This window comes from Ovis canadensis, chromosome 6 (assembly GCF_042477335.2).
Source record: "Ovis canadensis isolate MfBH-ARS-UI-01 breed Bighorn chromosome 6, ARS-UI_OviCan_v2, whole genome shotgun sequence".
In the NCBI taxonomy this organism is placed as follows: domain Eukaryota; kingdom Metazoa; phylum Chordata; class Mammalia; order Artiodactyla; family Bovidae; genus Ovis; species Ovis canadensis.
In genome coordinates this window covers 103,382,165-103,406,324 of record NC_091250.1, presented here as the reverse complement: position 1 = coordinate 103,406,324, position 24,160 = coordinate 103,382,165, and the positions used below count along the sequence as shown (strand labels likewise).

At 38.2% G+C, this 24,160-nt stretch overlaps 1 protein-coding gene across 6 annotated transcripts in view; it reads right to left on the bottom strand.

Moving 5' to 3' along the window:
• SLC4A4 (solute carrier family 4 member 4) overlaps nucleotides 1-24,160 on the bottom strand; it is a 370,094-nt gene that overhangs the window by 8,372 nt on the left and 337,562 nt on the right. For all 6 annotated transcript variants that reach the window (XM_069594319.1, XM_069594322.1, XM_069594321.1 and 3 more), the window contains exons 19-23: nucleotides 18,252-18,430; nucleotides 17,023-17,095; nucleotides 8,767-8,835; nucleotides 5,798-5,971; nucleotides 3,503-3,664 (exon numbers count right to left, since the gene is read on the bottom strand). In XM_069594319.1, coding sequence (XP_069450420.1) covers nucleotides 3,503-3,664; nucleotides 5,798-5,971; nucleotides 8,767-8,835; nucleotides 17,023-17,095; nucleotides 18,252-18,430 — 657 coding nt within the window. The remainder of the gene's footprint in view (nucleotides 1-3,502; nucleotides 3,665-5,797; nucleotides 5,972-8,766; nucleotides 8,836-17,022; nucleotides 17,096-18,251; nucleotides 18,431-24,160) is intronic.

Below are 24,160 nucleotides of genomic sequence, written 5' to 3'. Positions count from 1 at the left end.
GTCATCCATATAGACCTGAAAATAACCCTCCATCCTCTACTCTAATATTCTATCAAAACTATTTTGTACTTAAAGGTTCATCTTAATTAGCTTATTCCAAATATATTTGGGAATTTAGCAAAACGTGAGAAGATAATGTCACAAGGAAGGTGCCTATGATGGTCAGATAAGGAGAAGAGAATCATCACCAAAATAAAAAACCATGAAGCTTCTTAAAAGAATGGACCACTTAAGCCAAAACTATAACAGATTTCTATAGGATTAACACTTTACTGTTTTTCAGGATTCATTATACTGAATCCATGGCTATGCCTGAATCCAAAAGAGGGAATTCATCTCTTCACTGAAAGTACCAAGGAGATGACATTTAGTTGAAAGGGGAAAAATGGCAACTACGGATGAAAGAAAGTTAAAAACAAATCTTACCATAAAACTATTACACATATAGAAAATTCCTTTATGATAAATCTAAAGAGGATAATGATCCTTAAATATTAAATTAAAATATTGAATTAAAATATTTCAAAAGATTAAAATATTGCACTGGAATTGAAAAAAAATGAAAATGTCAAGAACAGGTTTTGGTGCAGTATTTCAAAGTTTCCCCAAATAATAGCATTTATAGATGAACAGAATGGCAGCTCACCCTTAATCATACATAGCCTAATGGATGGGTTCAAAAATGACTGACTGGCTCAAAAGGTGGGCAAGCCATAATTTTTACTACTTTTGCTCACAAATATTAGAGTTGGAATTCTCATACCCTTGTGTGGCTCCCTATATCCGTGGATGCCAAACCATACAATGACCAAGTGAACATTAGGAAAGCCACATTTCAAATGGAGAATCCCAAATAATGGGCTCAACACTCAGAACTTATGGCACAGATATAGTGTGGCTGGATTCACTGTCTAGGATACATATATAAGCTTGCTTGGTTGCTTTTGTGGGGGCAAGGGGGCAGGGGAAAGAGGAGAAAGAGGAAAAGAAACACATATCACACATTATCTTCAAGAAATCTGTTGGAAATATGGATTGAAAATGATACATATTATTAATAAAAGAATAGCACTGCTTAAATAAGATGTGATTTGCTGAAAATCAAACCTAAGAATTAGAAGAACTTCTCAGGAGCTCATTTGATCCAACCTCTGACATTAGAGAGCACTAAATTTAAAACATTCTTAAAAGTAGATATTTTATTACTGTTTTTTCCTTAAAATTCATTAGAGAAGATGATTCCATAAAATTATTTCACACATTTATAACGTGTAATGAATTTTAAGTTTGGTGTCCATGTACATAAACTGAGGTACTGGTCTTGAAAATTCAAGATGAAATACTGCTTTAATTATCTCAGTATTTCAGGCAATCTTTACTTTGCCTTGAGTAGCCTAGAAATTTATTTCAAAATTTGATTTCTATCAATGTGTAAACACATCTTTCTAGTTAACACTGCATCTTAATCTGTGCTGCAGTTTAAGCACATTCTCTCTTTTTCTGTCATCATTTGGAACAGAAAATCTATACACCTGTTCTCATTGAAGATGGATGATGACGGTCACAAAAGCTTCCTCAGACTCCTTCTCTCTTTAGCTAAATGTGCCTCATGTATTTAGCCTTTTCTTATTGGATCAATTTATCTAAAATCCAATTTCATCTGTTGCCTTCCTTCACTGTACTCTTTCCAAGTTCTCCAAAAAGAATACAGTATCAGACAACTTGACCAATCGAAAATAACCAGACAGGCCTGTATGAGAGCTTTGCTTTTGCCAATATGTGTATGCTTAGAAAAATGACTCAACATTTCTCAGTCTAAAGTTCCTCATCCGTAGAACAGGAACAAAAGTAAAGAGCTGTTTTGGCAATTAAGGACAAGGTATGCCTGATCCATCAAAATGATCAAGTACAGACCAGACAATGAAAACTAACAAGACTCTCATGTTAGAAGGATACTGGGGATTCCATTAGAATGGGGATACTGCACTGGGTAAAATCTAAAACAAATCTACAAATCTTCATGTAGAAGGTGTCATTTTGGCTGTCCTTTCAGAAAGCTATTGAGATAAGCTACTCGTGTGAGTGTGTGTTTATGTGTGAAAGAAAAGCAAATCCCAGATTTTCTTCCAATCCTGACTATAGACTCTAGTGAAACACCAAAATTTCTGTGAAATGTTTTCCTAAAAAGTGGACAATGATTTTTTTTCTTAGCATAGTTATACAATTGCAAGATCACCTAAATGACAACACTGACTATTATAATTATGTAAAAAGATCCCCAAATCCCAATTTCCTTTCCATTTTATTGAAGGGTTACAGAAAAGCAATCTCAAATTATGCTTAAGTCCATATGACCCAGTAATCTCACTACTGGGAATGTACCCTGAGAAAACCAGAATTCAAAAAGACACACGTACCCCAGTGTTCATTACTGCAGCACTATTTACAATATAGCCAGGACATGGAAGCAACCTAAATGCCCACTGACAGATGAATGGATAAAGAAGACGTAGTACATATATAAAATGGAATATTACTAAGCCATATAAAGGAACAAAGGTGGGTCATCTATAGAGACATGGATGGACCTACAGTCTGTATATAGAGTGAAATCAGAGAGAAAAAACAAATAGCATATCATATATTAATGCATATGTGTGGAATCTAGAAAACAGTACAGATGAACCTACTCACAGGACAGGAATAGATGCACAACGTGGACACAGTGTGGCAAAGTAGGGGGGTGGGACAAATTGGGACAGGAAGACTGACATATATACACTCCCATGTGTTAACAAACAGCTAGCGTGAACTTGCTGTATAGCACAGGGAATTCAGCTTGCTGCTCTCTGGTGACCTAGATGGATGGGATGGGACGGAGGTCCAGGAGGGAGAGGATATATGTATACATACAGCTGATTCACTTCATTGTCTAGCAGAAACACACAACACTGTAAAGCAACTATACCGCAATACATTTTTTAAAATTATGTCAAAGTCCAGTGCAAGGGTAAATAAAATAGCTGAGAAGCTTGTTTGAGAGCCCACTCAAATAGATACAGAGATCCCAGGAGGGGAGGTCACCAGCATTTGTCCTCATCAGGCTTAAAATTATACAGAACTGAGTTATTACCTCAAATTTAAATCCTGGATTATCAATAGTAAGCCCAATATATTTTATAGCTATGAAGCAAGCTTCCTTTTTTTTTTATCTAGGAGATCAGAGATTAAAGTTGTTTAGATACGGTGGGCTTGATTTTCTAGAAGTCATTATATCATTACTAGCATATTCACAGTTCCGAAAGATTTCAGAAAATATTTTTTAAAAAACAAAGAAAGAAAATAAAGGGCAAACAAAGGTGAAAAGTGACAAACAGCATGACCAGTAAACATTCTTGGAACTCAGACATACATCACACAGAAGGGTTAAAAAAAAATACCATTTTCACATTTGTTTAACCAACTTTGGAATTTTACTTCGGAATTTTAGAAAGCCCCTTACATCATCATTGTCACTGTCCAGACTTCCTTTCTTCTTTTTCTTCTTCTTCTCATCCTCCTTCTTTTTCTTGTCCTTTTCTGGAATGACATCATCGAGGAAGCTGAGGTCGTGCTGGGAGAAGAGGTAGTCCATGCCTTTTCTGACAGCTACAAGTGCCAAGATCTGGAAGGACAGATACAAAGGGTAGGAAAGAACGCATGTCAGAGCACTCTGAGTATTAATACTGCTCTACCAAGACCAGTAGGAACGTTTTTGTACAAGGCTAAAGTATGACAGAACTTGTCTGGCTTGTATGGACTTATATTAAGTGGACCATAAACATTTTCTTCACGAGGAAGGTTGGTTCACAGAAGTCTCTGGCTCACTTAATTTTGTTCCCTGTAATGTATGATCCCTCCATTTGGAATTTCTGTGTGAAAGCATTATTTTTTAAAGCATTTTCTTCCATGTCAGATTTTCAATAAAATAACTAAAGTTTCAAAGGAAAAACAGCCTGCATATGATTGCTAATTGTTCAAAATTAAACCATTATACAGGTTTTTGAAAGTCAAAAAATGTGTACAATGCATAGTTCACAGAGACATCTCCAAAATATTAATAATGGGGAGTACTCATTGGACAGAGAAGCCTGGCGTGTTGCGATTCACAGGGTCACAAATAGTCGGACACGAGAACTCACTGGAAAAGACTGTGATGCTAGGAGGGATTGGGGGCAGGAGGAAAAGGGGATGACAGAGGATGAGAAGGCTGGATGGTATCACCGACTCGATGGAGGTGAGTTTGAGTGAACTCCGGGAGTTGGTGACGGACAGGGAGGCCTGGCATGCTGCAATTCATGGGGTCACAAAGAGTCGGACATGACCGAGCAACTCAACTGAACTGAACTGATTTAGTTTAAGTTAAGTTGCTCAGTCGTGTCCGACTCTTTGCGACCCCATGGACTATAGCCCACCAGGCTCTTCCATCCATGGGATTCTCCAGGCAAGAATACTGGAGTGGGTTGCCATTTCCTTCTCCAGGGAATCTTCCTGACCCAGGGATCGAACCCAGGCTCCCGTATTAGAGGCAGACGCTTTAACCTCTGAGCCACCACTCAGACCATTTATTCCAATGGGGTGACTTTAATCACTACCTTTAACTGAATATTTACCCTTAGTCAGACACCGTGTTAAACTCTTAGACAATATTTTCTCATTTGTTCCCATGATGACCAACCCAAAAGGTAGATGTTAGTATCTCTAACCCAAAGGAAGAGAAAACTAAAGCTTAGGGACATATGCAGGTTATCCAAGATCACAAAGCCAGATAAAGGGAGAAGATAAAAGGTCCCAGTTTTCTAACTTGAACCCCAGGACTCTTGAGCTCTGTCTCTTTGATTTTATGAACTGCTCTTGAAGGTATATTAAAGATGCTTTTGCTCAGCAGCAAAATTAATATGCAGTAAGACCTGGAAGTCCTGACTCTGCTTCAAATTAACAGTTGTCTTTAGATTATGCTCTATGTCAGCCTCTGCATCTCTTAAAGAAATAACAACTTAATTAAAAAGAAAAAAAAAGCAAAAAAAAAAAAAGTAAAGCTACAGTAGCATTATTTCCCACACACACAAATTCAATGATGAAGTCAAATACAGAGCTAGCATTTCCTTATGTCCTTCTTCATTTGTGATTCAGAGTTGAACGTTAGCTGTTTCACCTTCCTTCACATCATAACATGGCAAGGAGAGTCCAGACTTACCCTTACACTTAGCATGATACAAATTTGAAGAACTTCAAAAACTAAGCTTAGCTCTCCATTTCTTCTAATTCACTCATTGACCTCTTATAAGCTGCCAAACTGGTCCTCTATTATTTGATCTGAAGTGTACCTGAAGTGTATTCTGATTGACTCCAATGTACAGCAATATTTTAAAAATAACTAATGTCATGTGTACTTGTATCTACCATCTGTCAGGCATTATGCTATCCACCTTATATTCATTATTCACGCACATAATAAAACAAAGATGCCATTCTCATTTTACTGATGAGTTCATGGGGGCTCAGGGAAGTTCACAGGTCTGCATGAACCAGAGCCAATACCTGAACTCAGCTGTCTGACTACAAGGTCCAGCCTAGACAACCAGAGACCTGGGAACCCCAAGTTATTACCCACCAAACTGATTAGGTCAAAACTCAACAACAACAACAACAACAACAACTGGAACTATCCATAAAAGACACATGTGTCATCAATATTATAATAACTGCACGATGTTGGTGTGATCTCATGGGTAGGTTCAATCAGAACAATCCCTACCATGACTGGAAAAATGATAGCAGCCACGGTGGACTTGAGGATCCAGAGCAAGGCTAGACAGAGCACCTGCAGGAAAGTGAACAAGTGCACTCGCCGCAGCGGGACATGACGCAGGTAGATAAAGTCAGGCTGATGCTTCAGAGGCATCAGGAGCAGCTTCAGACGATCCATGAACTGGGGAGAAAAGGGAAGGGCAGGACAAGCGCATTACTTCAAGGGCTGATGCACCAAGTCATTTCTTTCCATCTAACTAACCACAGGTGTTTTATAGCCTGTATTTTAGGCAAGCAAGGACCTTGTTAGAGAACACTGGTCAGGAAGAGAAGACGCATCATTTAACACAGTAAGACAGTACGACTCTTCCGGTTTTTGTTACTTTGCAGGAAAGTTATGCAGCTATAGGACAATATGAGACAAAGTGGCCACTAAAGAATACAGTCTCAAAGTCAAATATAAACTCAAGATGTTCATCTCCTACATTTTTTTTAAGATCCTGGAGTTTTCCTTTCATTTTATTAAACTTTATTTATTTTTGGTTGTGCTGGGTCTTCATTGCTGTGCATGAACTTTCTTGGTTGCAGTGAGCAGTGGCTACTCTCTAGCTGTGGTGCATGGCTTCTCATGGCGGTGGCTTCTCTTGTTGCGGCTTGCCAGCTCAGGAGCACACTCTCAGTAGATGCGGCATGCAGGCTTAGTTGATCTACGACATGTGGGATCTTCCCAGAGCAGGGATCAAACCCATGTCCCTTGCACTGGCAGGCAGATTCTTAACCACTGGACCACCAAGGAAGTCCTCAGCTCCTATTTTCTACATGTACTATCTACACCTTAGGAGAGAAGAGCCTGGGCCTATGCTACTAATAACGTGTTAAAGGAAGATAGCTAACTCATGTATTTCCCTGCACCTAAGCTGACTTATCTGAAAAGAAGAGGCAATGCTATGTATCACATATATTTCAATACTGTTTTAAGGATATAAAAGAAGTATCTGACCTGAAAATGGGAATGCATTGGTATTTTCATAAATTTTGCATTATCTATGGCATAACAACTAATATATTCAGCAATAAATTACCATTTCCCAGGGAAGAGCCATGTGAATACTGTAGTGACTTTTAGATCACCAACAACTAGTTACCTGATCTAGGAAAGGCTATTCCACTGTTATGTATAAACAGGTATTAAAATGACTACTGAAAACCTATGTGCCCGGTGTTGTGCTTCAAAGAACAACTACTAAGTTTACATCAATCATGATAATAATGATACTATTTAAATACCTATCATAGGAATTTTCACATGGAATATGCTTACTAAACATCTGCTGAAACGAATGATCATTTAATAAGAACTCTGAAATAATATCTCTACTTTCTCTCTAGAGGAAAGGGGAAAATGTAAAGTAAATAGGCTATCACAATCTTCCCTGAAGTGATTTCCTATTTAAACAGTTTTCTTCCTTCCTCCAAAGTTATTTTTGACTGATAGGAGCAGTCCTACCTATGAAGATTGAGGTACCAAAATTGTTTACTAACTCGAATCTTGCCCAAAAGGTCTAAAAGAGGAAGAGTTGGGAATTCCCTGGTGGTCCAGGGGTAGTTCTCTGAGCTTTCACTGCAGAGGGCACAGGTTCAATCCCTGGTAGAGGAACTAAGATCCCACAAGCTGCACAGTGTGGCCAAAATAATAAATAAATAAAATTAAAAGAGGGAGAGTCAAGAGAAAAAGTAAAGAGAAAGGGCAATAGGGCAATACCACAGTAGAATTTTAAAAATCCACTAGCTATCCTTTCAGCAAGGGATCTTTTTTCCCCTACTGTATAAATTCACTGATTTTCTTTCCTTTCTGTTTAACTTAATAAGCTTGTAGCTCCAACCATTGATTATACATCTAGAACACATAAATCAAACTTTTGATCTAGACTGACTTATCTAGGCCAAATAAAAATATGAACTATTTGTTTGGGGACCATGTTTGTTTCATATTTTTATATTTAAAGTAAGAAAGAATATTTACTATGTTAGGTAAAAATATTTTTACACATTTATACTTCCCAGAAGTTTCATGGACATTCATGAAGTAAACCCACATTCACATTCTTCTAGTCCAGTCTATGAAGAACCACCTTGTATTGTGTAATAAATATACAAATGGTGAAGAACTCTGCTCAAAGAACTCTACTCAATAAAATAGCCTTTCTCTTTTTGGAGTTCTGGCCACTCTATCAGACTCTAAAATCAAATTAATCTAAATCCAATAAATGAAAACAAGGATTCTTACAAAGGAGTTTAAATAAATTCTTATGATGCTCACAGGACATGCAGTCTTTTCCATTAAAACATCACTAAGTGCTAAATAAGGCTACAGTTAACAAGGTGCCAGAAAGCAGAAGTATTTCCAGTTTGGTGCCAATTAAAGTAAACCTCAATTGAAAGACAAAGTCCCTTAAGGTTTCCTTAATGATTTTTTAAAAAGAGGGGGCCAGTTTTACCCAAGATGTGACAAGCTGAAATTTCTGACAAAAGTAGCACATTAACCATGTTGACTTGATTCCTTCATTGGTGCAAAACTCTTGATCAGTGATCTCAGACATGTGAAAAGCAAATCAAGTAAGAATAGGTTGCCCTTTATAGGGTAAAGGCAAATGGATAAATAGTGTCTCAAGCACTATTTCTTAGGAAGGAAAGAAGGGAGGGAGGAAGTAAGGAGGGAGGGAGGGAGATCACAGAGAGATTTCTTATTTTCCTAGTCAAACGGCCTTCAACAGCTTATTTCAAGGATGAGTATACATGACAACATTTGTTAACAAATTTACTTTTGTTAATTAAATCAGAAACACAGGTGAATGGTGGAGAAAACAGAAAATAAATGCATTTTTAGCACTTTTTTTCAATGATCTATTACTGGACTGTTTATACTACTACTAGAAAATATAACTAACTATGCTTAGATTGCTATGGAAAACTTACCTGCACACCATTAAGAGATGCTACTCCCATATACAGGAACACACCATAGAGTACAGGCATGGGAATAAACTAGGATGGAAAAAAATTGAAGAAAGTTTAAAAACAATAATAATAATAATAATAAAAACAGTAAGAGAGGGTCAGTTTAAATAAAAGCTAAATCTGAAACTAAAAGATAGGACTTAGTAACACAGTGACCACTCATCAGTGTGCTTTACTCATCATTGATAAACTTCTAAACACTTTGTACTAGAAAGAAAGAAAGGAGGGTGAAGGAGACTTTCATATTGATGAAGCATCTGATGCTTGTTTGCACTTTTTAAAAACAATTAGCATGCATGACCTTAAAATGACTTTTTCAATGGAGAAAAAGTCTGTTTCCCTTTCCCTTAAAAGGAATGACCATGTAAATCAGATGTTTGCATGAACTGTGCAGCAGAAAGAAAGGCAGAGGGTTGCCCCACTCCTGAGACCAAATTTCTGTCCCAATAGTCTGCTGGCTTTTCTCTAAATAATTTTCACCTAGTGAAAATTGCAGTATTTATTAGACCAAATATCAGCTTGGTGTATATATGTCTCTTTCAATTAAGTAAACATCAAACGACTGTCCCCTTTCTTTTTCTTGGGAATATTAAGAGGACTAACTAATGCGAATGCTACTTGAAAGGAGCATAGAGCATCTGGAAGCAATTAACCACACACACAGATTAATACATATCCTTTAATAATGAATTAATACATTTTCATGCATCAGTTAGCAAGAATTTATACAGTAACGTAAGGGAAGTTCCAATATGATGTTTGTAGCTTTTGTCTATTTCTAAACCTTTGAAATGTTCCTAGCACTGTGGAAACAAGTCAAATCAGGGATGACTGTTTCTGGGAAGTCTTCTATCCGAACAACAACAAAAAAGGGTTCTCAAGCTTGGATTTTGAAAAGAAGTTCAAGTTCAGGAGTTCTCAAAGCTCAAATACTAAAACCACAATCAATTAAGTCCAGTCTTACCAAATCTGCACAAAGGAGGCTATTGTAGCCAGAAAACAGTATGACTTTAGAGTAATTTTTAAAGAACTATCACATGTATTAAGAAATTGAAGCAAAATGTTTATCAGCCTTTCCTTGTGATTACCTCAAACAGTTCTGTATCTGAGACCCTAGAGAAATAGGATAAATTCCAAAATAGGTCATAACTGCCAATTGTTATTGATTAGCTATAAAAACTTAAATTTATATAGAGAAAATATACCATTTTATGAAAACATTATGTGCCTCTTCTAAAGAAGACCAACAATGTTAACATAGCTAATCTGATCTTGAACTCAGAAAATTAAATGACTTCGAAAGTTGAAGGTGGTAGGAAGGGCAGTGTGAGTGGCAGCGAAGCCGTGCATCCTGTAATACCCAACAGTCGCCACAGAGGTGAACGTATCATGTTCCAGACACTGGAGTCTGGACAGTTGTTTTCATTTTCTTTAGAACGTGTGTGTTTCCATTCCTTATGATGCTTCCATACAAATTTATTTGAAAAAATAAAAAATGAAACTAACAAAAAGACCCTTTCATATTTTTACTTGTTTTTTAATTAAATTTTATTGGCATATACTTGTTTTACAATATTGTGCTAGTTTCTGCTATAGAGCAAAGTGAATCAGTTATTTGTATACATATTATCACCTCTTTTTATGTTTTGACTTATTGTTTTGACTTATTTCTTAATTTTTAAAATATCTTCCACAGACAAGGCCACTTCCATTCTCCCTTAATATATGATGATTTCTTATCATTTCATTTCTAATTTCTTGGGAAGAAATGAAAGGTGGAAGGAGAGAAAAGTAGTATATAGTTCATGGGAAACTTGTTAGAAATCCTGCCATAGTTACTTTTTAATCTGGCTTAAAAGAAAGCAATCACAAAGATGATCTTGGACCTTATCCCCACCTGTCACCTAAGCTTAGCTAAGCATTTTCTTGAACGTGGTTCTAATGCCAGAGTGAAGGCAATTTGTGCCTTGAGCCTAGATCTGTTCTCTCTGAACTGATGATGACACATATTACCAAATTAATCACAAGATGAAATCAGAAGGTAGCATTAACTCAGAATATGGTATGAGGAGGAAAATAGCTTTAGATATTATCATGTTTTTAAAAAAATTATTCTGTGGTAAAAATAGTACATATGAAGAAGGCTATTAATTTGATTTTTAGCTAAGTTCAATGTGATACAAATGTCTTATTAAATCCACCATTTTCTTATGATAGTGTGGTGTCTCAGTAAAAATCTTTCAGCTCAGAAATTTTGATGAAACATAACAGAGTTACTGGGTTAGAGGATATTTTTTATTGGATTTGATTTATGAGTCATATTAGAAGGTCAAGCCCTGAAAATTCATCACAATATAATATTAATCACAATAGAAATTTCCCAAAAAGGAAGAGAAGAATGTGCTTTAAAAAGATAGGATCCCATTTTAACTACTATGATATACATAGTAATATCAGGGAGACACTAATATAAAGCAAGACAAGAGAAATTAAAACATATAACACAAGGTATACTAAATTCACAGGCATATCAAGAAGTATCAAATGATAAAATTATGCCAAAAATCATACAAATAAGCAATCATACCCAGAATGCCAAAAAAGCGTAATTGTAGATAAATATTATTGTATAATGCTTTCAATAAACATTAAAAATGAAAAAAATTAAATGCCTGATCCTATCACTAGGTAGAATAATGAAACAGAGATGAGATCAATATTAACATATTCAGACAATGTTACCAAAATTTTCAAATTCTGGTGACAGTCTTCCCTTTGATTTTGATACTGTTAGATTATCCCCATAAGAAAAAAAAATGTAAAAATGGTAAATGCAATTTTCAAAAAAGGGGAGAGGGGTTTGAAGTTGTCCACAGCACAGATTTCAGTACAAGAATGAGGTCTCCCAGCAGAATCATAGTCAGTGTGTGTGTGTATAAAACCGAGAATGAGATCTTGATAAGAGCATGGGCATAGAGGTTAGACAGACGTGGGTTACAATTCTGGTACTTGCCATTGTGCAACCCAGAGAAAATGATTTAACTTCCCCAGTCTTCAGTATTCTCATCCATAGAGTGCTTATGGTAAAGATTTGCTGTTGTTTAGTCACTCAGTCGTGTCCAACTCTTTGTGAGACCCATGGACTGTAGCCCACCAGGTTCCTCTGCTCATGGGATTTCCCAGGCAAGAATATTGGAGCTTCCTTCTCCAAGGGATCTTCCCGATCTAAGGATTGAATCCACCTCCCCTTCATTGGCAGGGAGATTCTTTACTGCTGAGCCACCAGGGAAGCCCCATAACAAAGACTGCATAGCACAGATATTTAGTTCAGGGTCTGGCTCATAATAGATATCTGATGAGTGCAGTGCTGTGCTGTGCTTAGTTGCTCAGTTGTGTCCAACTCTTTGTGACCCCATGGTCTGTAGCTTGCCAAGTACCTCTGGGGATTCTCCAGGCTGGCATACTGGAGTAGGTTGCCATGCCCTCCTCGACGAACGTAGTACTGAAATCATTATCAAGAGGGCTTTTAGCGGCAGGTCGAGAAGCCTATGAGTGCAAAGCACAGGTTTCTTTGGCTCCTCTGTGGTGGGCCTGACATGGCAGGAGTTTAGGACAGAAGAAGGGCTACAAAGGTCAGAATACAAGACTTGGTTTTATCGAAGTTTTACAATATTGCTTTTTCAACACTAACAACTGTCTTCAGGAACATGTTATTAAAACAATATCCTAACACCCTTAAGCCTTAAAAATCAACGTAAGGAAGCTACAGACTTGCAATCTGGTCTGTAATCACTGAAATCGTGGAGCAAGCTATGATGAAAGAGTTTGTAAAAAGTCTATCTTTTTCTATACTTGAGAGAATTAGATATTGGGTCAGAGACGCTGGGGAAGATCATCTCAAGGAAAATGAAAGTGAACAGTTCTTTGAGGGCAAATACTATTTTTAATCTCAAAGGTGGTACACCACGTGGTTATGACATCAGTTAGGCTTTGGACTCAGAACTGCCTGAGTTCAAATCTTGGCTCAAACAATTCAGGGAACTTTGTGACCTGGCAAGTTCCTCACAATTTTTCTTAACTATAAAGTTGATTCAGGTAGGGATAGTTAGGGAGTTTTGGATGGATATGTACACAGTCTAAATTTAAAATGGATAACCGACACGGACCTACTGTATAGCACCTGGAACTCTGCTCAATGTTATGTGGCAGCCTCGATGGGAGGAGAGTTTGGGAGAGAATGGATGCATGACTATATGTGGCTGAATCCCTTTTCAATGTTGCGAATCAATCACAACATTGTTTGTTAAATGGCTATTCCCCAAAACAAAATTAAAAAAAAAATTTAAGATGTTAACAATATAGTAACTGGGTATTATATGGTTGGTGAAGAAATCCAATTAAAGCCTTTTCTAAGATTAAAAAGATCCTAAGTAAGTATAATTTTGGTAGGTGTTATTGGAGAACTAAATATAAAAAGTCTGTGCAGAGTCCTTAGTCCAAGTCCAAGTTGAATATATGAGAGCTATGAATACAATCATCTTTATCATCATCATTATCACTTCTCCTTGTTTCCCTGTTACTGAGCAGAGTATATAGCATATAGCAGGAGCTCAACAAACGTTTGTCAAATACAATTTAAATGCTCTCCTCCACATTCTAGATCACTGAACAAATCTGAAGGATAAATTCTGATCACTCCTCATGTTAAAGATAAACTAATTCAAGCAAAGGCAACAGAAATAGCAGTGAACTTTTCTTGATCTTTATTGCTTTAGGCCTGCCAGAAGAATGGAAAAAGAAAGCTGCAGAAACTGCCTTTCATCTTCTTCCTGCTCTTTGGTCTCCCTGAGTCTCCCCATACAGAACCCTAGCTTAACAGTCAGTATTTCCGCTGCAGAAACACAGACCTAAACTGTCTAGCCAGCCTGGGAAGTCAGTTATTCCTGCTTCTAAGCAGTTCTGTACTGAATCAGTGGTGAGATGTGAAGCATGTACCACTGATTGCTGGCCAAGGTCAAGGGGTGTCCTCCTGAACTTAAAGCTAGTACATTATGATTCCCTGCATTGCATTCTTCTCTGTAAAAAGACAGAGTTTGGCAAAGAGATCAAAACAAAAATCATCAACTTCAAAGTAATCAATGCTCACAGTAAGTGCCTACATAGGCATGGGGAATGACTACCCAGACTACTTAATGCATGGCAGAAAATATAACTAGCATCATCGGAGACCACCAAACCTGTGAGGGACCCAGGGAGTCGGGAGGAAAGGGTGGGAGGAAGTTGGGAGGAAATTTTAAAAAGTCACATGTTTCTTTCTGTTTCATTCATTTAATCTGCCTTTCAAAGGCAGCTCTTTGAAGTAAAACCATTCCTTAAAGTTGTCATGTGTTTCGTTAAAACACACAGTTATATAGACACATAGTCACATTCCCTCCTCCAAGTTAGGTGCTAATACTGCTTTCTAAGTGACTTCTGAGGTTAATTGTTAATCTTGACTTTTCTCAGTCATAACTTAGGTTTCAGTTAAACTACTCTCAACGTCCGTTTCTTCCTGTGTTGACTTTTTAAATGAGCTAACAAGGTTCCTGTAGTGAAATGCATGTAACTTAGCAAACTTCAGTGTTAAGAAGGGCACCTGATCTGAAACTGGCTGACCTGTTCAGATGTGGTTCCTAAAGTAAGAAATAGCCTCACTAACTGAAGTAATGAATTGCAATAGTCAATGCTAGACTACTGAACCCTTGTTTTTAATCTACATTTCCTACAATATGTTGGAAACTACATTAACAAAACAATTTCATTTCCCAGATCTTGCGCAAAATTTTGCCTGGCACAAATGATTGTTGAACTCCTTTTTTCACTTTTCACTGATTCTCATATTGACTCCTTTGTATTGACCCAAAGTTGCCAGGTGGAAATAGCCACAATTATGGATAGTACCCGAATGAGGGGGAGCTAGAACATGAGTACTTAAGGAAGGTCAAAGGAAAAGCAAGCTTATGCTCAGTGATCCCTTATACCTATATCACTCCTTTCTCTGCATTGTAATCTGTTCCTATAGATAGTAACATGTTTTACAAATCAGGAGCAAAAAGAATCAGCATAAAATGAAGAAATAAAGTTCTTTCAGCTTTAATGTCTCTGCAGCCATATTTGGGTGAGAAAAGAGTTAGGAAGAGACAGTGCATTTCTTCCTAAAAATAGCAGTTTATACACTGTTCTCTGTGTCCCTTTGGAATCAGGCATGATTACTCAGTTGACAGATTCTCCAAGATAAAAACCAATCTGCTATAACAAACAAACAAAATTTAAACACATCTGACTTTTTTGAGTTAGGATTTTACACTGCATTCATGAAAAGAAATAATATAAGAATAAAAGAAATAATATAAGAATAAAAGAAAAAAGAGTGGGTGGTGATGAGTACAGAGGAACTGATGGGAAGATTCTGACTTATCTTTACTAGTGGCTACGTACTAAGAGATCCTATAAAAGAAACTCTGCAGCTGTGCCATGTGAGTCCACCTTCAGGGGTTCCAGGGGCAAATTCCTAGTAGAGCCTTCCACAACCTGAGGCCACAATGATCTCTCTAAGAGCTGACCTGTCCACATGAGGTTCCATTGGCCATGTGGAAAAAACTGCCATTAGACTTTCCACCAGTGATGTGCTGGGGTCTACGGGGCGACAGAGGACACATAGCACTTTAGCAGAGAATTTGATGCTATGAAACTCACAGCAAATCAAACTACCCCACAACTTGCTCTGCATTGGCAAAGTGACAATAGATTTCCCTCTGTCCCCATAGAACATAAGATCTGTCCTTTCTTAAGGTCCTCTGTATGTAACCAGAAACAAATTCCCTGCAGTTACTTTTACTTCCCCACACATTACATGAGATACATATTCCTTCACGATTCCAGTCAAAAATTAATTACATGAGTTAATTGATATTGTGGAAATAAAGGGCAAAAGATGAATACTTAAGTATTTTACTGTTTATAAACTTTTGTGCATATTGTATGCATCAATCTAATTATTCCAAAGGTAAAGTCAGTCCTAGCTGTAAGTTGAGATCATATTTCTACTTTCCACGAACTCATCTAGTTGGCAATTGTCATATAAATGTGTGAACTTGAAAGAAATGAAGTTTGGCCTTTCTCTGTACTTCTCTATTGTTTGAGTTCTTTACAAGAATGTACTGTTTCATTACTTGCATAATTAAATAAGCATTTAAAAAACCTTTTTAAAAATTAGAATTGTTTAAAAGCAAACAAAAATTTTCAGAGAAAAATTTGGAAGGATACTGCTAACAGTGGTTATTGACAGTTATTATTAAGTCTATAGGTGATATTCATGCTTTGTACTATAATGCCAAGCATAAGACACAAATTATAAATCACTGGCAAGTATTGTTTCTATAATAAAAAAGAATAAAATATTTGTGTTGCAAAAGAAAATGGGAAACTTCATGACACACACACACACACACACACACACATATATATATATTACACTTTTTAGTACCATCTCTACTTCTAAATAGGCTTTCATATACAGTTTATACTTATCTGTTAAAGAGACATTCACCCCATCAAACCTGCATATTGACCCTAACTTTCTAAATAATCTATCATTTTTATTCCTCAAAAGTTCATTTCTAAAGTTTTCCAGTTATAAATCAGTAATTTCAGTCTCTCTTTGTGGATATTAGGCCTTGTGATTTGAAGAAAATAGAAACAGTCAGCAATCATTAAGAATAAGAGAACAATTACGAAATGATCATCCTGAGTCACTCATGTTATCCAGGAGTCTAATGTGGGAAGGGAGGGTATGATTTAAAGACAAGTAAATGGGAAGTGATGGGAAGAAAAGATGTAGAGAGACTAGGAGAGTGAAAAATGCTGGGAGTGGAGTTCAGGTAGTAAGTGAACTATATGAAACTGCCCTAGCCATAGTCAAAAAATTCGAATAGTGGTAATTTAATATGGTTCAACCAAATTACTACAATAATAATAATAGAAGGAATGAAGGAGTGAGGAGATCAAGACAAAAGGTTTTAAAGTCTTCATTCTACCTGATCCCTGCTTCATTCAGCGTGTTATGCATGTGCTAAGAAACTCGTTGATACTTCCTGGAGAATTCTATTCTTCACATATCCAGTTATCTGTCAGTATTCTGAGAAGGAGGACAAGGCGAGTATTTCATATACTTACCTTCAAGATGGGAGCCATAAAGACTGACAGACCAGTCAGAATAAACACAAGGGTTCCAGTGACTCTCTGTTCCCTGAAACCAAATCAAAAGATTACCAGTCTACCTCTTGTTTTCATAAACATGCTCTTGTCTTTTCACCTTCAAACAAAAAGACTCTACATTGACCGGATCGATATTTCACAAAGGTGTGGATATCATATGTAATTAACACCTCAAGGACAGCTTATAGACTCAATAGAACTATAAAGTTCTCTTAAAGCTATTGCAGTGTGTGATCTGAATTCATCAAGGGAAAAAAGTAACTCTGTTAAATCCTTGGTCTTTTTAGAATCAGGGTTAAAAAATCGCTTGCTCTTGGTCAATCAGTTACTGGCCTATATGAAACCCTTTTTTTTTTTTTAACAAGTTGTACCATTATATAATTACATCTTCCTTCACAAGAGACAGTTATTACATTGCCCCACATTCTAATTAACAAACAGCTCAGGGAATTTCCCAAATGCAATAAATCCCATCAGTCTCATTTCCAAATCAACAACAACAAAAGCAATTTTTAACAAATATGATTCCCATACAACAACCCCCTCCCCCAGCTCCCAAGAAAGAATCACCCACTGTTGTGGCGTGAGAACTGATGGCCCAGTCATGTGAACTAGTCACCCGAGCACTTAGGAGCAGAGTCTATTGCGAAAAATACACAGTAGAGTATAAAGGTCTCATAAAAGCCCTTCATGGCTACCCAGGTTGAACAGCTGGAGGTCAAGGTTTCTCAGTGCTTATGAGACAGAAAATTAAGTGGAAAATAAGAATTCCTTTCCTTTCATAGAATCTTGAAAATCATAAGCAGACTCAAGAGTTTTAGAAAGTCTCACCAGAGCTGAAAAATGAAAGGCTTTAGCCTTTAGTTATGATTGTGATATACTACACACCACAGCTCCAAAATTACCTGCATGTTGAAGAAACTGAATGACCTGTTTGAGTTTTCACTCTGTACCATTTAGCCTTTTGCTAATCAAAGGAAATGTATGTAACTTGAGAAGTGAACTCAAGAAACTGTTGAAGACTCTCCCGAGTGAAAATTTAGTCCTTTCTAGAATAGCAAGCCCAGAATAAATCATTCGTCACCAGTCCTTTCTCCTCCACATTGGCCCATCTCCTTCTGACTGATACATAGATGTGTGGAGTGGCATGGTCTATAGAGCCATTTTTTCCCCCTGATTTAACATACCTCACTCCTAGGAACTTGGGCTGTTCTCCAGGTGCAGAAGTCTCTGTCTCCATCTTCAAACTGTCGATGTGAGCGATGGAGATGACAGTAGCAGCCACATACCACGGAAGGGCCATGAAGGAGCACACCACCATGAGGATGGCCACCCAAAAGAGATCCAGGTGATATCCAGCTCCTTTCTGCAGCAAGAGGTAACACAGCCATGTGGAGAAAGCACACATACTTCTATCTAATCATATTTCCAGATGGGAGTTAAGATTACCAAAAGAAACCAATGCACTCTGCTTGGAATACGTCTCTACCGAAAGGTGAGCTCCTTGAATGAGGCTTCATCTTCCTCATGCTATCCCTCAATAATTAAATGCAAAGCTGTCACATGATATACCTCCTTGAGCTAAAGTCACAGCTTGCTTGTTTAGTGTTAATTATCCTCTCTGCATCCAATCACATAATTGGAACAATAGAAATGTACAACTACCTTGAAGAGTTACTGAGATCCTCTAATAAAGTAACTGAGACAAACTTTCTTGTGGGAGCATAAATGGTAGTGATGGTTATAGAGTAGGAGCTCAAAAAATGATGATAGTAGCAATAGTGATACTGATTGTTTTTAACATAAGCACTATAAGCTCCTTAAAAACAGATACAATGCACTCTTTGCTTGACGGTTTAGCAGTATGCTCTTCACTTAGAGAGTACTCAGCACACGTAGACTAGAGATCCGAAAGCAACCTTAAGAAAAGCAACCTTGGCACTTTATGTGGAATCTAAAAAAAATGATAGAACAACTTATTTACATGACAAAAATAGACTCACAGACATAGAAGACAAATTTATGGTTACCAAAGGAAAAATGGGAGTTGGGAATTAGGAGTTTGGGATTAACATAAACACAGTAATATATATAAAGTAGATAACCAACAGTGGCTGACTGTATAGCACAACCGATACTGAATCTTAAAAAGCAAAAGATTTGTATGTGTGTATATATATATATATATATATCTAAAAATATATAATATGAAAAACTGAATCACTGCTGGACACCTGAAGCTGACACAACATTGTAAATCAACTATACTTCAATTAAAAAATAAGGACAAAAAGTACATAAAAGACCATCTCTCGCCTTTCATAGTACAAGAAAATAATGGTTTAACAACCTATGAAACATTACACTTAAGGTAATTATACCCCCTTAATAAGAATAGGCTGAATTCAAACACTGCCAGAGAGTCACAATAACATTTACTGACTGGAAGAGCAGACGATGTAACAAAAGGTCTAGCTCTTTTACTCACTAAATAAATACTGTTAAATGTGTCCACGATGTTATTCTATGATTATATTTCTCTGCTCTGTTTGTGAAGAAATCAAATGCCTAACCCCCCTAAGGAGCCTGAGCAAACAGAGCAGTCCATTTTCACAGCATGGGAGCGGCAGCGGCAAAAGCCAGTGTGTGAGCAACCTGAGGGGATGGAGAGGCTGACTGTAAAAAATGAGAGTGGGCTTTACCCTAGGAACCCGGTGACTGCTATCGTTCAGATCCTGTTACATTATTCCAAACACTACTCTCTTCTCGCCGAAATGCCAAGATTTTACCCCTGGCTTGCACACATGGGTCTAATCATGTTCTCAGAGAACTCATCACAGGGAAGGGTAACTGACACAAGAAGGAAAAGCTTATTTTTACTTTGTCCACGTTTAGCTAAGAATGAGAGCCTCCTTGAGAGATAAACAGGGTAATATATATTCATAAAGCCAGTTCATTGCAGTACAAAGCATAAGGGTTTGAACTGGGACTAGTTTAACGTAGGGGAGAGGAGGGCAAGGTAGTGACTAATGAGGTGAATATATGCTACATCTGAGGTTCTCAGTCATTCCCTCTGTCAACAAACTCTGACCGCCAACTTATGAACAGACACAGGCTTAGGTGTTGGTGACATATTTGCAAATAAACCAGACAAAAATTCCTGCTCTAGTGGAGTTTCCATTCTACTGAAGGAGACACCGGTAAACAACATAAACAGGTAATCTATACAATATCTAAAACAGTGGAAAGCACGAAGGAGAACAAAAATTGGATTTGGAGGCTGAATACTGCGGGAAGCCACGGTAGGGTTTTAAAGCAAAGAATGACGACATGACTTGCTTACATTCTAAACGCCATGGCTGCTGTGTTAGGAGCAGACGGGAGAGAACAGGAAGCGTGAAGAGGCTGCTGCCATGACCCGTGCAAGCGACTGTCACGGTTAGAATCAGGGTGGCACCAGTGAACAGAGTAAAAGCTGGGTGCATTCTGGCTTTATATTGAGGTGGAACATAGAGGATCTGCAGACTCCTGCCTGCGGGTGTGTTGGCCATTCACAGTCTGGCTTCTATTCACATCAGCAGCCTCATCTCTGACCTCTGTCCTACTTGGACCTTACAGCCACTTTCAACCAATTCCTCAAATATGTCTTACTGATGCCTTTGGCGTCTTTGCCCACATAACATGCCTCCCTAGAAAAGCCTATATTTTTCCCTTGGCTCAGTCCTACTCATTCTTGAATAAGACTTAAATCAGCCTTCAGGAATTTTTTTTTCCTGATTGTTTTCCTTTCTCATCCCAGGGGAGATAGGTGAGTTTGGTTAGGTTAGGTCTCTTCCTTGATGGTTCCCTGTTAAATTATGCTTTCCTCTATCACGGCATTCATCATGCTGTTTTGAAATTGTAGGTGTGTTTATTTGTCTTTGATATTTGACCATAAGTAACATGAGGACCTGGACGGCATCCTGAATACCTAAGCAGAGCACAGGACGTATAGTCAATGCTCAACTGATGTTTATTAAAAAGTGAAATGACAAGTAGAATGTGTACATTCTTTTGAGTGGCAAATATAAACTCTCAGTTAGCAATACAAAAAATTAAAACTTACTTGCTGATTGGCAGAAATGTGAACCTTCTGTGGGGGTAAGGGGAAGGCGGACAACATCTGGAAATATCACATAGCTACAAGTTTTATTTAGACGAAATCACTCAAGACTATATTAGAAGTACCAACATGGTAATTGATGGGCAGAATCCCCATATCTTGTCACCATGGAAACTGTAATAACCTAAGGATGTGCACACTGACCAGATCAATGGGTCACAAGAATAGTTGTTGCAGAGAAAGTCATGGAGGTGACTACTCCCACGCTTTCTCTCTCTCTTCTTTTAAATCAAGCCAGCTTTGTAACCTTTTTTTTTAAAGAAAGAAAATTATTTATTTTGGGCTGTGCTAGGTCTTCATTGCTTTGCATGGGCTTTCTCTAGTTGCAACATGCAGAGGCTAACTCTCGAGTCGCAGTACATGGGCTTCTCATTGCAGTGGCTTATCTTCTTGAGTGGCCCGGGCTCTAGAGTGTGGGCTCAGTGGCTGTGGCACATGGGCTTAGCTGCCCCTCGGCATATGGCATCTTCCCGGGATCAGGGATCACACCCATGTCTCAACAGGTGGATTCTCAACCACTGAACCACCAGGGAAGCCCCTCCATGGTTTCTTCAACTATTTCAAGTAAAACAAGTCTGAACTAGATATCCTGGAGACTAGTAAAAAGGGGCCACATAATACCAAAGACGGTGGAATGAAGACTGTAGAAAGTAGAATACAAAGGTAACTGCAAGATCACCAGAACAAATAAAAGTTCTGGGACAAAGTAATTATAGACACACAATTACCCTGCCTCTTGACATCAAAGTCTTCTTTCCCTCAACTAGGCTGAGAGTACCTGATGCTCTTAAAAGGAAGGGAGAACCATCAACTTGACCCAAAGGCCCTACCTGGTTTGTTTCCACATTGTTCTCTCTCCCAGCCCAACCCTCCTCCTTTCACTGCAGCCACAGTCTATTTGTCATTCATCCTCAGCAGGTTACCGGCTCTGTAAAGCCTGTTCCTACATAAGGAGTCCTGTGCCCTCCTGTGTTCCTCTTACTACCCAGGCTCACTCAGCTAATCCTACTGATGACGTGTGAGATCTCAGTGTAAGTGCTGCTACCTTGGAACTTCCAGTACCTCTGGACTGGATCAAACCCTCTCTTACAAACTCTTCAAGCACCCTCCCCTGTCTTTCATGCTTATCTGCAATGCTACAATGTGATTGATTAGTGAAATTACACATCTCTCCCTCAGGGACAAGAAGATCCATGAGGACAGGGACCATGTGCAAAGTTATTCTCTACTACTGAAACTCCAGCACGTGACACAGAGCCCACCACAGAGTGGACACTAGATAAATGTTCGTTGGATAAATGAATGCATGGTAATTCATCTGTTCAGAGCCACTCTGCTAGATCCTAGAAATATAATTACAGCTAATACACAGTCCTTGTCCTCAAATGGTTTATAATAGAGTAATAAAAGAGTTGGAAAAATCAACAGGCATACCACAGTGCTAAAGGTCTATAGTAAGGGTGAGCTTGCAATACCATGAGAAGGGGAGCACCTTTATTTAACTCAGCTTAAAGTCAGGGACGGTTTACATGGGAGGTGGTATCTAAGTTGAGCCCTAAAACATGAGCCATAACTGGCTAGAAGACAAGACATAGGGAATCAGGGGGAAAACAACAGGCAAATGGGCTGCCATTTTGAGAAAATTAAGTTGAGTCGGTGCTTAGGTGGAGATGGGAAAGGTATAAAATAAGGCTAAAGAAGTTAAGAACTTGCATGTTTTGTTAAAGACTTTGGAAGTTTTAATTATAAGAGCAACGGGAAGCATTTTTGTAAAATGCCATGTGACATCTTCTTACCCCTCATCCCTAGTGCCACTGCCTTCTTCATGTTCCTGGCTTCCTTCACATTCACTCAGCAACCCTCGACCCTCAGGGAAGCTCCAGTAGCCACAGAAACTTCTGCTTTATACTTGTCTCTGACAGTTCACTCTCCTCATAGAGTAATCTCTTTAAAATCTCAGTCATTGCATGGTTCTTCCCTGCCCTAAACCCTTAATGGCTTCTTGGTTCACTTAGAATCTAACACGTAAGCACTGTAAAATTCTCCTATATCAGTGTTTCTTATATCAGTGTTCTATATGTGTTTCTTACCATAACCATTTTGCCCACCAGGAGACAGGTAGTAATGCCTGGAGATATATTTTTGGTCACAACAACTTGGGAAAAACAGTGTGACTAGCATCTAGTGAAGAGAGGCCAGAGATGCTGCTAAATACCCTACAATACACAAGATGGTCACAACCAACAAAGAATTATTCAGAAAGACAATAATGCTGAAGTTGAGACTGTTTGTTCAATGGTGATTTGGCCCCACTCCCACTGACTTTATCTTGAATCACTAATTCCCAGAGGCTCTAGTCACACTAGTTTATTATTTGTTTCCCAACACACCAAGCTCTTCCTCATCCCAGGGCCTTTGCATCTGCTCATATCTTTGCTTAGAAAACTATTTTTTAAATAAACATTCATTGGACATCTATGCTAGATCTTAGGAGATCCAACCAGTCCTTTCTGAAGGAGATCAGCCCTGGGATTTCTTTGGAAGAAATGATGCTAAAGCTGAAACTCCAGTACTCTGGCCACCTCATGCGAAGAGTTGACTCATTGGAAAAGACTCTGATGCTGGGAGGGATTGAGGGCAGGAGGAGAAGGGGACGACCAAGGATGAGATGGCTGGATGGCATCACTGACTCGATGCATGAGAGTCTGAGGGAACTCCGGGAGTTGGTGATGCACAGGGAGGCCTGGCGTGCTGCGATTCATGGGGTCGCAAAGAGTCAGACACGACTGAGCGACTGAACTGAACTGATGCTAGATCTTGTGTTAGATACAAACAATAAGACAGAACACCTCCCCTTGAAAGGTTTATAGATTATTAGTTGAAGCCAGAGGTGGAAAAAAAGAACTTATTGTTTGTGCAAGATATAAGTACAAG